At 36.3% G+C, this 15213-nt stretch overlaps 1 protein-coding gene across 10 annotated transcripts in view; it reads left to right on the top strand.

Annotated features, from left to right (window-relative positions):
* XRCC4 (X-ray repair cross complementing 4) overlaps positions 1–15213 on the top strand; it is a 287532-nt gene that overhangs the window by 160092 nt on the left and 112227 nt on the right. For 8 of the 10 annotated variants that reach the window (XM_046668017.1, XM_046668022.1, XM_046668019.1 and 5 more), the window contains one exon: positions 15014–15186. The exons of the other annotated variants lie outside the window; for them this stretch is intronic. In XM_046668017.1, coding sequence (XP_046523973.1) covers positions 15014–15179 — 166 coding nt within the window. In that variant the 3' untranslated portion in view covers positions 15180–15186. Of the gene's footprint in view, positions 1–15013; positions 15187–15213 lie in introns of those variants that run through there. 10 annotated transcript variants of the gene reach the window in all.

The raw sequence follows: 15213 nt of genomic DNA, 5'->3' as shown, positions 1-15213 counted from the left end.
GAAAAGCATGTTTTTAAAAAAAATAAAAGTGAGAGAAAGATGTTTTGAAAGAGACAAATGGAAGAGGGAGAAGGGGAAGGAAAAATAAGAAAGAGGGAAGGGAGGAAGGGAAAGGGTCTCAGCATGATATTATATAGAGGTTGAAAGTTTATTTTTCTGGTTGTCTGGGCTCTTGTGAATATCTGCCGAGTCCTCCTTGGGAGGTTTGCTATTAATAATTATTTTTCATAACTTCAACTTGCTTTTGTTATTTTAAAAATCATCTTATTACTCTTGGGTTCTCTAGTCAGTGGTGTTTGATAGTATATCATGTATAACCTTATATTTAAATCCATCTCAGACTTCAGACCCACATTTATTGAGTAGCAGGCACTGTACCATTCCTTTTTCTCAAGGTAGCAGGTAAGGCAGATAGATAAAAAGAGAATTTCTATATAATATGATAACTTTTAAAATACAGATATACACAGACTACATATAGGAATACAGAAGAGATTTTATTTAGCCCATTGAATCAACTGCTGACTCAGATGCATTCCGGGATTATCTTTCAGAGACACTATTGTACCCTGTTTTTTCAATGAAGCCAATTGAAATTTTCTTTTGGTTAAAGTGACCTGAAACTTTGAAAACTCTTGTTTCTCTTGGCATTTATATTATATTTATTATTATATAATTTTCTCCTGTCTTATGCATTTTTCTTTAAACTTCAAAATTATTGTAATCCTGTGCTACATTTCAAATAATTTATAATGGTAGGACATCCAATCCAATGACTCGTTCACTCTGAATTTTAGGGATATTATATATCACTGATTTACTCTAAGAATCTTAAGTTTATTACTTATTATGGTCCCATTTGGACTCCAAGCAATAAAGGAAGCACTAATGTGGATAATTTAAAGTAGCAGACGATAATTCTTATTCTTCCTACTATTTTCTTTTTATTGTGTCCACTTGTTTCAGGAATTATTGTGTTAATTTTGGAATGGAATTTATTGATTATCTAATCCAAAATATATGGCCATGTAAACTTTATATAAATGTTTTGTGAGACAAAAGGCTTACTGCTTTAAGTGAAAGCCCATTTCACCCAGTAATGTCCATCGATTGGCCCTAGTTCTGCCTTCTGTGTCCTATCAGATAAATCTTCTACCTTAAAGCCGCTCATATAGAGAGGACTCATGTTATAAGAGCATACAAATTATGCATGTTCGGCATACATTCTCCATCTACCTCTCCCACCATCAAAAGAGGCAAGGGAGAGAGAGAGGAAAAAAGAACAATTTAAATGGTTCTGGGCATTATACACAAACATATGCCCGGGAGTGAGTATGAAATGGGAAACATATATCTCCTTTCCCCCATCTGTCTGTGTTGTCATTATCCGTCTATAACATGAACAGCACATTTAAAGATAAACCTTTTTCATACAACATGGCCAGTAAACACGAGGCAACTACTTTATATTTCTACTGCTTGATGGAAAAAAAAGTAGCCATTTATCAAAATAGAAGGAAAACCCTGTGGTGCTGGACCAATTGAAATCGGTATATCATGCTGGAGTATAATATTTTCCTGAAGATTTTTCAGGATAATTTGATTTCCAAGTTAAGATCTACCATTAAAACTCAACCTATAAATAAGGTATCACTCCATTTAATATGGAGACCATTTCATCCTCTGAATTTTTTTTTTCTGCAAGCTAAAAGAGCCTAAGTTTATCAACATTCCCCAAGTATAACTTGGTTTTCACCTGATCAATCTCCTGGTTGGAGTTAGTTCTCACTGAATGCATATAGTTTGCCAGTGTTCCATTACCATCAAGTCACCAGAACTTGCTTATATCTCAGATGTTGTGTGATCTACACAGAGAATAATGAGCACCATACTTCTGTTAATATGGGGTGTTCCCTTGCTGTTACATCTTTCGTTCCTGATATATCACTAATTTTTTTTTTGAAAACCTACTTAAAAAGATAAGTACAATGGTCCTGAATTTCCCTAACTTCAGTCATGCACAGGCCACCACTTGGATTTGTGTTGTATCTGAGTTTCACTACCTTCCTCCACAATTTTTGCCACTTCTTGGTAATACTTGCATTATGAGTTATCTATTAAATCATTTCCCTTTTTAAGTTAAATATGCTTATTTAAAGAAGAAGCTACACTTTTTTATTGTGAATGGAAAACCAGTATCATTGAAGGTAAATGTAAAATTTAATACAATATGAAGTTAATGAATACAGTAAAATATGGCACTGTTACCTGAAGGCTCTGCAGTTAAGTACGGTTCTCTCTTTTTTAAAAGGCCTACTAGCCATCAGCTCTTTGAAAGCAATATCACTAATTTTATGGTTGTGGTACCTACTGGTGCTCCGCAGTCCAGACTCACCACCTAGCTGTCTTATAAGGGCATGCCATAGAGTAAGGAGATGTAGATTTACAGCCTAACTCTGACAGTTAGTTGCTGTGTGATTTATGGCAAGCTACTTAATCACTCTTAGCCTCAATATTCTAATTTCTAAAATAAGAATAGTAACATCCAGCTCATTAAAATTAATGAGATGACAAACATAACGTGCCAGGCACGTGGTAAATGCTCGATATTGGTTATTACCGCTGCTCTTGTTCTTGTTCGTGTTACTTTCCCTTTCCAGTGTCCTACTGTCCAGATTTGAATGTAAATTGTCTTCCAGGTCAAGTTAATTTCTTATGGTAAAATTATACCACGAAAGCATTTAACACATTTTATTATGTGTAATAATTCATAATCTAATAACTTTTATCATCAGAAATTCCAGAATAAAATGGCCAAAGATGAATTTAGAAGTATTATGTTATGTAACTTTGGTAGTACCTTGCTTGCTGATACCATGTACCTTGTGCATACTCAAATCATAATATCTTTTCAATACATGTTTGCTGAGTACCTAGCATGAGCCAAGTACTAACAAGGGCACAGATCTAAGCAGAGAGGGTATGGTGGTGAGCAAACAGCTGATGTTACATTCTAGTGGCATACAACAAGCAAAAGATAAACAGTTAAACAAGGACACCTCAGATAATAATCAAGAGATATACAGATAATTAAAAGATAGTGATGTAAAAGATAGGACGAGAAGTTTCCTCTTTGTGCAGAGTGGTCATGGAAGGTCTCTCTGAGGAATTGATATTTAAATAACCTAAAGGTTATTTATAACCCATTATAACCTAAAGGACCTAAATAACAAGCAGACATCCCTGCGAAGACTGGGAGAAAACAAGTAATGCACAGGCCCTAAGGAGAGCCAAACCTGACATGTTGAAGGCATAGAAAGATGGTCCGTGTAGTGGGAAGGAGGAGTGGTATGTGATATAAATATGTGGTCAGGGAAATGGAGATGGTTGTATCCTGCAGTGCTTTGAGGGCCAATATTCTTTAAGTTTTATTCACAGTGAAGTGGTGGATTTTAAGGAGGGAAATGACATGATCTGATGCTTGTTTTGAAAGATTGCTATGACCACTATGTGGAAAATATATGAAGAGGGAGTTGGTGAAAACAAATCAGTTAGGAGATTTTAGAGTAGTCCAGGTGAAAATCAATAGTGGCTTAGGCTGTTGGGAGAAATAGTGAGGAGTTCCTCGATCTTGGGTATGTTTTAGCAGGAGTGTTGCCAGGACTTACTGCTAGGTTTGACTTAGCAGAATAAGGGAGAGAGGATTCCTATGTTTTTGGCTTGAGAAAGGAGGTGAGTGTTGCAGTTTTCAGACATGGGAAGGACTAAGAAAGAAGCTTGTTTGCAGAGCAGAAAAATGAGAAGTTCTGTTTTGGCTAGGTTAAGTTTAAAACTGAGCAGACATCAAAGCAGAGATATCAAGATTTATGAGTCTGGAGTTCCTGGGAGAAGTGAGGTCTCGAGATAAAGATTTGAGAGTCCTAAACATTTGGGATTTCTGGCTGTGATCTTAAAGTGAGAACAGTCAGCATGGGTGGGTGTTTCTCTTCAACAATGTTTGAGTGGTTCCTAATGGGGAGCTTTAAACAGCAAATACAGGAAAGGTAAAGGGAGATGTTAGCATAATGTCCGATTCTAGGATTTATTCTTTAATAGATTATAACTGATAATTCAGTCCAGTTTTGATTATCTATTTTATGGATTATACATACATTGAATAGCCAGGTGATTAGTTTCTGGGCTCTCAACTCATCTGAACAATTTTTTATCTGTTCCTGGCAACTTTAGTATTATATCAAAACTGGATTTTAAAATATATATAGTATTGGGGAAAAAGTTCCAAAAGGACGTAATTACTTTATCTAAAGCACTCTTTAAATTGACCTCTTCTCTTTATGTATAACCATTGAATCAAAAGAATTTGTTAGGAGCCTTTTGAGTTGTAGATTATAACCTCACTGTCCAGCCAGGTAGAGAAAACAAAGACACTGAAACCAAAATAGAGCTTTTATTTGGGTGACTGTGATACTCATTAGTCTGTTCAGCAAATATATCCAGCTCTCTGCCTTCCAGGCACATGGTAAAATTGCACTCCACAGCTATAGTTGAGTGGAGCTTCGAGACTAGTTCTTACCAGCAAGTTTTGATTAAAAGTGTCATGTGTAATTTCTGAGCCAGAGAGCTTTCTTTCCTTCTGCCATAGTGACTGGCAGTGTTGTCAGCTGCCCTTGTCATCCTAGGTCCTGGAATGAGGACAGCAGAGTGGAACCTCCAGGCCACTCCTGATGGACATAGGGTACAAAGGAGAAATTAAAGCTTTATTGTTTCAAGCCATTGAGATGCCGGGGTATTTGCTACTGCAGTATACCCTAACTTATTCCGACCAATGGAATACAGACTTGTCCACATATAACATATTCTTAGCACCTACTCTTTAAAAAATAAGGAACCATGAGACAACATTGGTTGAAAGTTCAGTACCATTGCCATAAAGTGAATGTTATAAGCAGAATAGAGCGTCAGAATAAACCACTGCTTAGCTGCATTATTACAAACTTACAAATATATAACATATTTCCAAATGTGAAAATTTGGAAGTTTTACTTTCTCTCAGTACCAATGTAATTGTATAATCGAGAAACTTTAGGACAACTATAAATTCTTTAACAATTTTGCAAATGAATTAATATCTTATTTAATAAAGAAAAAATAATAGCATTTTCAGCTTTTTCTCCAGCAGATAGTAGGAATCAATTTTATTATTTACAGAGCTATTTAACAAATGCCCTTTTATAAGCCCATCTTGTGCCAGTCAGACGAATGAAATCCAGCTCCCATCCAGAAGATTAAGAGAGAAAACACTCAGAGATTTGACATCACTTCACCCCACCTAATGACTTCACTTTCCATTTGACTTGCTTGTTGTCTGGCTCAGTTATTCATTGAACTAAAAAATGTACTAACCAAATTAAAGCTGCAGTCTTCACTGCCACCAAGTATGCGGGGATTAACCATGATGCAGATGATCCAGAAACTCATAAATTGAGTAATATTTAGTCATAGAATTTTTGAGGTGGAAATAAAGTAAGATAGTCCTTTCTGTTCTTTTACCAAATACTTGATGATATCTTTATCCATTGTTCAGTTGTGAACTGACATAGAACATTAGCCAAATGAGGCACAATAGGAGGGGGCTTTATTCCTTGTCAATGTCTGTGCCCACTGCCTATCTCCTCATGATTTCTCTATATATCCTCTTTCCTGGAGTTTATGTTAGTGTATCATTTACCTATACCACACTAATAGTATCTTTAAGAAAAAATTCTGCTGTTTCAAGCTAATGTTTTCATAGAATCTCTCCTGTACCTTATTAAGTGCAAACTAAATGGTATTCCACTCCAAAAAGACATCCTACGCTACTGGTGTAGTTATAAGACTATTCATCAAGGAGATAGGAGACCTAAGTTCAAGTCTCAACTGTGTCGTTTGCTAACCTGAATGCCTTGTTTAACGTCTTTCAAATCGGTTTCCTCCTTTCCGTGTCTCCGTTACTGCCTAGGTTTAAGCCCTCATTGCATCGCTCCCTTCCAGACTGCACACAGCTGCCAGAGGGATGCTTCTAAGATGTTAATTGGCTTCAAGTCTTTTATTGAGCCCCTGCAGTTTTCAGGATGAAGTCCAAATCTCTTAGCTTAGTCCACAGAGCTTTCATGAGCGACTGCCTCCCTGATTCCCTAGCCCTGAGGTGGTGAACGGGCAGGCTGTTGGCAAAATTCAGCTCACATACGTGTTTGGTCTGGTTTGCACCATGTTTTCTTAAAAATGTGGTACCAACATTAATTTAAAAATTGGGAAATTTCTGGCTTCTCATGAAATTAAAAGATTATCCCCTTACATGGTGGCCATTGGCTATAGTGACTGTTCTCTTTAGAGAAGACATTCACTAATTTACCACAGTGCTCTCCCATGGAGTTTCACCCTTTACGTGACTTGTGGACGTTTGAGTTTGCATCCCCCTCTGGCCTCATCTCTAGCCACTTTTTCCTGTTCATCCTTTATGGTACTGAACTATACCAAGTTCTTCCAAGTTTAATACTTACCCTTGCCTGGAGTGCCCCCCTGCCTTTCCATTTCTTTATCTCACTGACTGGTTCATTTCATTCAAAGTACAGTGTAATTGTTGTCTTCTTCAGAAAACTTACCCAACCTACCCTTCTGATGTACTGGCGCCACCTTATTCTCCCATAGTATCTATCACCATAGTATCTATCATAGTATCCATGGATAGTATTTGCTGATTTATTTGTCTGTATCTCCTACTAGGCTATAACTCCTTGGGGACATTATTTTTGTGTCACAATTTGGATTCTGAGGAGTCACTGTAGACCTCGATATCGTCATCTATAAAATGATGAGCATGGGTTAGATGATCTCCAAGTTTCTACTTAGTTGAAAATCTGCTCTATACTGTTCATTTTTGGGAATCTGGGGTCAGAGGCTGTTTTGAACAGATTTTAACCAAAGCTTAGATACATACTAAACAACACTTATAGAAACTAAGACATGTCCTAAAGTGCCAAGTAACAAAGGTACTCCCCTCCAAAGGCTAGTTTGTCTGGTTATTTCTTTATAGAAGTTGACTGCTTGACAGATCATTGTCCAAAGGCAGCAAAGGTTAGTCTACTAGGCATCTGATGGCATTGAACAGAAAGGAATTATTGGTGCTTCAAAGAGGGCATTTATTTAACCTTAAAAGCAACCTACTCAGAGTCATGAGGAAGAGAAAGGGAAGATGAGGAAATAGAGAAATAAAATATGATTCAAATGCTACAATTGAGGTTAGTTGCCATTAAAAAAGTAGAAGAGAAAATGCATACCTCCTGCCAGTTACAAATGGTTTGGGAAGAGGTGATCATCAAAGTCAGTTGACGTGACAATGAATGCTTTAAAACCGTTTGACCCAGAAATTCCACCTCCAGGAATTTATCCTAAGGAAATAACCATGAATGTACACAAAGATCTGAATGATATTTGTAACAACAACAACAACAACAGATTTGGAAACAATTTAAATGTCCAACATTAGGAAATTGTTTGAGTCATTGGTTCTAAAGCATTACTTCTTCCAGCATAGGGTTCCATAGGAGTATTTTGATAACCATCTCAGTAAAACCCCTGCCCTCCATCACCACTTCAACCGGAGTACTTTCACTTTTATTTGTTGTACATATTAAGGTTACAAGTGAGATTTTATTTAGAAAAAAAGATTCTGCTCATAAAAGTAAAAAATTTGGAAACCACTGGATTCAATAAATTATAGTAGTTTGTACAACAAGAGATATGGAAACGTATGCTAACATCTCAGGTTATCTTTGGGTAGTGACTGTAGCTCATTCTTTTTTCTTACTTGGATTTGTCTCTATTTTCCATGTTGTCTACAGGTAACATAATTTTTTCTGTAACCAGACAAAAAATGGTTTTTGGCAAAAAATTAGTTGACAGCAGTAAATAGTCCACAAGTCGCTGAAAATTTCCCAGAATACCATTTTTGGCATTCAAATCATAGGTTTTATAAACCTGCTATTGTTATGAAATTTTTCCCATGAAATATCATAGGTTGTAGAGAACACTGAAGACACAGTCCAGCCCCCTCGTTTTATATTTGAAGAAACTATGCTCCAAAATGTTTCAGTATGTTGCAGCTAGAGCTGAGAGCCTGTGGTCTTCTGACTTCATGTGTTTTCCCTGCTATCCACCCCATTTGTAGGTTGGATAGCCATAATTTTCATTTCTCTCATTTATGTCTACCTACTTGGAGCATCCATCATTTTGTTATTTCTTACTTTTTCCTATGAGTGAAAACTAGTTTTCTGAAGTGCCAGTGGTCAAAATTTTTCTATTTAGAAAAACTGGCACAAACTAAGACTTTAAAACAGGTCCTAAAACTGTCGTATGCCTCATTGTTCTGATTTATGCAATTAGAGTTTTATAATCTACTTTATTCCACTAATTCATTAAATGTTTATGTTCACCCAGATTTATAATTTGGAGTTGGACTCAGTTGACCTCAAATAATTCTTACAGCTTGCCTTCACTTTTGGCATCTGAAAGGTAGACATTAGATACATGTTCCATCTGCCCCACCTTCCTTCTCAGACATGAACGCGCCTGGGCAGAGCTCTGGCTTAGTGGTGTGTCGGGATCTGAACTCATCTCGGAGTTATCTTGCTCTATCACGTAGACCCTCCCCAAATGCAGTGACTGTGTGTCATGTTTTTTACATCGATGTATATGTGTCAGCACTTTTCCTTGGTTCGTTTTCATTTTAATGTTGAGAAATGAAAACTGGGTACCCAGTTGAACTTGGAGATTCTGAAGAAATAGTCTGAGGTAATGTGTTTCAAATAAAGGAATATGGGAAGGTTCAGAAACACCAGTCCCTCCCCTGAAATCCCCTACCAACCTCCAGCCAAGAAAAATGTGAATAATTCACAGTGGAAAGCAATCAGAACAAATACATGGAGGTTTTTATTTAAGGTGTTAGTGATACCATTTGTTATTGATGATCCTATTCATGTAAAAACCTAGAAATGAGGGGCTTTGTAGAGCATTCTTTTTTAACCATTTCCTCCAAGAGTCTTAATGTCTTAATTTACTTAAAATGCAAACCTTTCAGGCTTGTAGCTTCTAAAGGACATTAGGCTTAAAAGAATTGTAACTTGAACTGTAATCGTTTATACAGTTGTTTTTAATAAAATAATTCCTTTGACACCACATGTAGCAGATTTGGGGTAAATTTTAAAATATTTTTAAATGTCGTAGTTTTGCAACCCCTTTCCTGATTTAGTCTAATTGTTTTAATACACTTGGGCTGCTGTTCATTTACTCTGGGAATCAAGCACAGAAGCTCACAGATGAAAAATGGAATCAGAATTGTAAACAATCAGTTTAATAACTTGAACTTACATGCAAATGTATTTTTTCATGATTAAACTTTTAATATAATATTTCAAAGTGTTTCCAGTGAAGCGTTCAAAGCTGGGAATGGCTATGCCACTAGCTAAAGATTTCAATATTAAAATATTCTTATAATGCTTCTTTGTTAAAATTTTAAGTTAAATACCCATAGTATATACTTTTTGAATAGTAGCACTACCTGATTTTATTTTCCAGATAATATTTAATTTATACATAAAACTGCACACCTTTGAAAGCACATACACCTGCTACTTCATTTAGTTTTTACACAAAACCTAAAAGATTGAAGATTCCTGAAAACTGAGGTAGTAAGGTTAGTGATATACCTAAAATTTCCTGCCTGTGCACAGATCTGGAGCCTGCTGCATGTCCAGCATTATTTCTACTAATCTTTTAACCTCTATAAATGAATATATGTTCCCTAGAATTTCTTACAGCTTCATAAAAGCAACTTGCAAAATTGTACATACATTATAATGGCAATTAGTAAAACACAGAACAGAAAATAGCAAATATCTCATATTGATACAGAAAGATTCTGAAAGGTTAATGGCCACCTCTGACGCAAGTAGGAGTCAGAATTGGGGCACGGTGAGTATCTCAAAGGAGATTTGAGCCTTATCTCAAGTACAGTCTAAATACGTTGATGTATGACTTACGGATTCGAAAATAATTTTTAAAAACTGTAAAGAATGTACAGGTGGATCCTGGGAGTTATAGGGCTATACCAGGAGGGAGAAGGAACGGATAGAGAGGTAAATGGGGAGTTGTCACTGTCTTGTAAATAAAAACAGGCCATTACACTGTCTTTGGAAGCTCTACGAAATATTTTTCATAGCTTGTTTTGACCTACTGGTTGACAGAAACAAAGGAACTGAAAGTAAGCATCTTTTCAGAATCATTCAGATTTGTTCATAGTTTTGGGAAATACTCAGCCATCAAAGAGAAATTGGCTGTGGCGCTTTATTGTGCAACAAATTAATATGAATCAAATGGGGGGGTTGTTTGTTTCATCACAATAGGCTTGGTAAATTAAAAGTAATAAATTCAGTTGAAAACCACGAGTATGTTCTTGTAATTCTGAGTTGTATAATTTTTTCTGGGCCTGTGGGTAATTCCCCTGGGCTCTGCGCAGAGGGCGGAGGTGTGGGCATGGTTACCTCCACTTTCCCTCCACCCTTCTGGAATGTAGCATCTGATTTACGAAAACGAAAAACTTGCTTTTTCACAGGAGCTTGTTATTCCTTTTTTCAAAGTTTGTTTGATTCAGAAGTGGGATTAGTCTAAGATATCCCCTGCCCTTGGCATGTGTTCCTTTAGAAAAGCCGGATGATCCAGCCCTTAATTCCTGGTTAGTAAGATAATATCCATAGCTGGGTGAGGTTCTAGAGATGGAACAGTTTGGCCCAACACATCTCTGACTGAAACCTAAATGTGACTCTTGGGACCAGTGGCCTATGAATTGTTCTGTCTGTGTGAATTTCAATTTCCTTTCTCTGCTAGTCAGCTTCATGCCGAAAATGTCTAAAAAAGCTCCCTAATACAGTTTTTCTCTGACCTTTCTGACTCACACATTTGCTTTTCTGTCTCACAGCTTTTCATCTTTATTCAGCACCCAAAGCAACCAACAGTGGTCCCTCACCCTCACTTAAGAAGCTCCCTAGAGTGATTCTCCAAGGTGTACTCTATAATACAAGGAACTCTCTACGTTTGTGATTATAATAACGACAGCAATAATAACAGTGGCCACCATTTATTTAGCACCTACTATGTTCCCATTACACTACATCTAGTAGTGTAGTCTTTAATGTTTACACGAATCTTGCAAGGTAGGTCTTATTATCCTCATTGGACATGTGAAGAAACTGAGATCCAGGGACCTAGCTTTCCTCAGGATACATGGCAAAGGAAGGATTTTTAGACCCATGTCTAAATAGTCAAATGTCAAATGTCCAAACAAGCCTGCCTAATAGCAAGTCTCACTATATAGTAGTAACAAACAGCGAGGTTCCAATGAACACATATTGCTATCAAAATCAGTTCTGCCAAGCATCACAGTTTCTTGTTAATTTTGATATTTGCTATAAATTAAACAAGTATGAGTTAACTTATTGAAAGATAGTTGCTATTGTTTTTCCTGGCATTTTTCTGCTTCAAAGACTATATTAAATGCTATTTTTCAGATATTTATATTAGTCTGATTATCTGCTAGTCACATGACTGTTCGATCCTAGAAATGGTTCAGAAAAATTGTGTACCACTAGCCGCTGTTCCTCGATAACTACAACAGTGTCAACACACAGTCACTGGTTTGGAAAAGTGGAATATATTCTATTCCGTCAAATCATATCTCGGTTAAATAACAGTTAAGAACTCAGGCTTTAGAATCATGAACTTTACTACCTACCAGCTGTTTTGACCTTAGGCAAATTGCTTCATATCACATGGGACAAATGCTGTAATTGGCAGTAGAACGCTGCGCTAATAGTTGTTTGTTTACCATCAGTATTCTAGGCTGGCCTACGCAGGCTTTAGATTTCACTGCTGTATGTTGCATATCTAGGATTTTTTAGGCATGCTACCAGGGAATACTAATGTAGAGTTTTCATGGCTCTTTACCCTTGTTCTTCTGCCCTCTGCTACCCCACCTTTCCACAGTTCTAATCAACATGTTCTTAGATGGGAGACTGGAAAAGAAGGGCATACATACTGAAAACATCTGTTGGTAGACTAGGTATTCTGCCCATTCATAAGGTTTCAGGAGCAATGTGAGATAAAAAAGAAAAAAGTCTTCAGTGCAAAATCATTGGCTGAAGTTTATCCATCTGACAAGGAAATCTGTGTTTTCAAACAAACTACAACCCGAGATCCTAGGGTGACCCAGGCACGATAGCACAGCTCTCTAGGCCTTATTCCACAAATGTTCATCTGAAGGGTTGAAAAGTAAGGCTGAGTGAAGTTTTATTAATGTTGACGTTTGATTATTTCAGCCTGACACTTTGTAATACCATTTTATAATGCTTTTTTTCTTCATTTTATAAATGATTTGGAACAGAAGTGCAGACATATATCTAGAAATATAATAATTAAATCCTCATGATACATTCTTATACATATAATATTCAAAACACTGTGGACTACTATCAGTGTTTTGACCATCTGTATTATATTCAGTCTCTCCTCCAAATGTTTAATTTTCTTATTTGAACATACGTTAAATGAATGAATAAATGCAATGTTATAAAATGTTTACAGTTTACAAGATACTTCCACATACACTGTCTAATGTAATACATTTTATTCATCTTTTCATAAGAGAGCTTTTGGTTTTGTTGATTTTCTCTATTTTTATCTTTCTAATTTTACTGATTTCTGTTCTAAAATTTACTATTTCTTTTCTTCTGCTTATTTTTGGCTTAAATTGCTCTTCTTTCTATAGTTTCCTATAAATTTCCTATAAGACTATAAATTTCCCTCTAAATACTGCTTTCACTGCATCCCACAAATTTTGATAAGTTGTATTTTCATTATTATTTACTTCAAAATATTTTTAAATTTCTCTTGAGATTTCTTATTTGACCATGTGTTTAGAAGTATGTTGTTTAGGCGTGTCTAGCAGTAGGTTGTTTAACTTCCAAATATTTTGGGATTTTCCAGCTGTAGAGTTTCTGTTATTGATTTCTCGTTTATTTCCATCATGGTCTAAGAACATTTTTTTTTTAAATTTTTGATTTTTGTTTTTTAAAATGTAGTAAGGTATGTTTTATGGCCTAGTATATGGCCTATTTTTGTGAATGTTCCTTGTGAGCTTGAAAGGAATGTGTATCTTGCTGTTGTTAGATGGAAGAGTCTATAAAATAAATGTCGATTAATTCAAGGTGATTGTTAGTACTATTCAGATCCACTGTACCCTTACTGATTTTCTACGTGGTTGATCTATCAATTGCTAAAGGAATGGTATTGAAGTCTCCAACTCTAGTAGTGAATTTGTCTTTCATTCCTATCAGTTTTTCATCATGTGTTTTGACACTTATTAGCTGCATAAATGCTTGGATTTTTATGTCTTGTTGTCTGTCTTTTTTTGTTTGTCTGAGAGAGAAAGTCAGTATTTCTCCTTCACTTATGAAGGATAGCTTCACCAGATATAGAATTTTAGGTTGATGAGTTTCTTTCTTTCACATTTTAAATATTTCACTCCACTTTCTTCTTGTTTACACAGTTTCTGAGATGTCCACTGTAACATTTAATTTGTTTCTCTATAGGTAAGATATTTTATCCTCTCTTGTTCCTTGCAAGATTTTCTCTTCATGTTTAGTTTTCCACAATTTAAATATGACATGCCTAGGTGTCTATTGTGTGTTTGTTTGTTTGTTTGTTTATGGTATTTATCTGGTTTGATGTTCTCTGACCTTCCTGGATATGTGGCTTAGTGACTGTCATTAATTTTGAAAAGTTCTGACATTATTACTTCAAATATTTCTTCTGCTCTGGTTCCTCTTCTTTCTCCTTGTGGTATTCCAATTACACATTTCTTATACCTTTTGAAATTGTCCCACAGTTCTTGGATATTCTGTTCTATTTTTTTATTCTTTTAATGCTCTGCATTTCAGTTTAAGTAGTTTCTAGTTAACTATTTTCAAGCTCACTGATTTTTTTCCTTTGGCTCTGTCCAGTCTGTTGATGAGCCCATAAAATGTATTCTTCATTTCTGTTATAGTGCTTTTGATTTCTAGCATTTCATTTTTATTTTTTCTTGGAGTTTCCATCTCTCTACTTACATTGCTCATCTCTTCTTGCAGACTGTCTACTTCTTCCATTAACACCCTTAACATGTTTATCATAATTATTTTAAATTTCCTGTGTGGTGATTCCACCATCCATTCCATAGCTGAGTTTGATTCTGATGCTTCCTTTTACTCTTAAGACTGTTTTTTCTTGCTGTCTGGCATGCCTTGTAATTTTTTTGTTGAAAGCTGCACATGTATTGAATAATAGGAACTGAAGTGAAGAGGACTTTAATGTGAGGGTTTATTAATGTTACTATGGCTAGGAGTTGTGCTATATTTAGTATTTATTGCAGCTGTAGGTGTCAGAAGTTTCAAATTCCCCTACTGTCCTTGTTTTCGTCTCCCTTCTTATCTTTGGGCTTCCCTGAGTACCTCTCCTCAGAAAAAGTCTGCATCTTCCAGCTCTTCCAACTGTAATCCACTGTTGTTTTCCTGAAACCCTATTGGTGTGGTGGTATGGTATAGGAGAGAAGCTTTCTATATTTTTATGATTAAATCTCAGTCTTTTAGTGGGCCTGTGTCTTGGGGCTGTGACCTTCAGAAGTGTTTCTCGAGTGTTTTAGCTTTTTTTCTCCCCTCTTAGGTGAATTGAGAAGGGTGGAGGGGGCTGAAGAATGTGAAACATTCTTACCCCAGGTAGGAAAAAGCTCAGGTCCAAGAAGGGTAGTGGGGGCTGGAGAACTTGAAACATCCTTACCCCAGGTGGGAAGAAGCTCAGGTCCAGTCTTTATTCCCTGGAGAGTAGGCTTTTGTTATGGAGTGGCTCTGGACATAATTCACAATGATGACTCTTTCTCTCCCTCTGCTAGAATGAGTCGGGGATCTTTCTTGGATCTTCACCAGGAGAACCTGGTGGGGTTCCTGGAGGTAAAATCCAGAAAAGAGTGGGAATTCCCCAAGACTGTGCCCCCAGGAGTTTCTCCTTTCAAGCTAGTGTGCATCAGCCTCCAGCAATTCATTAAAATGCCCATTTAAGTGTTCCTACCAGTTTATGGCTCCAGGGACCTCA

The sequence above is a fragment of the Equus quagga genome, chromosome 7 (genome assembly GCF_021613505.1).
Source record: "Equus quagga isolate Etosha38 chromosome 7, UCLA_HA_Equagga_1.0, whole genome shotgun sequence".
In the NCBI taxonomy this organism is placed as follows: Eukaryota; Metazoa; Chordata; class Mammalia; order Perissodactyla; family Equidae; genus Equus; species Equus quagga.
The sequence above is the reverse complement of the archived record's forward strand: the minus strand, read 5'-3'. Positions and strand labels throughout refer to the sequence as shown.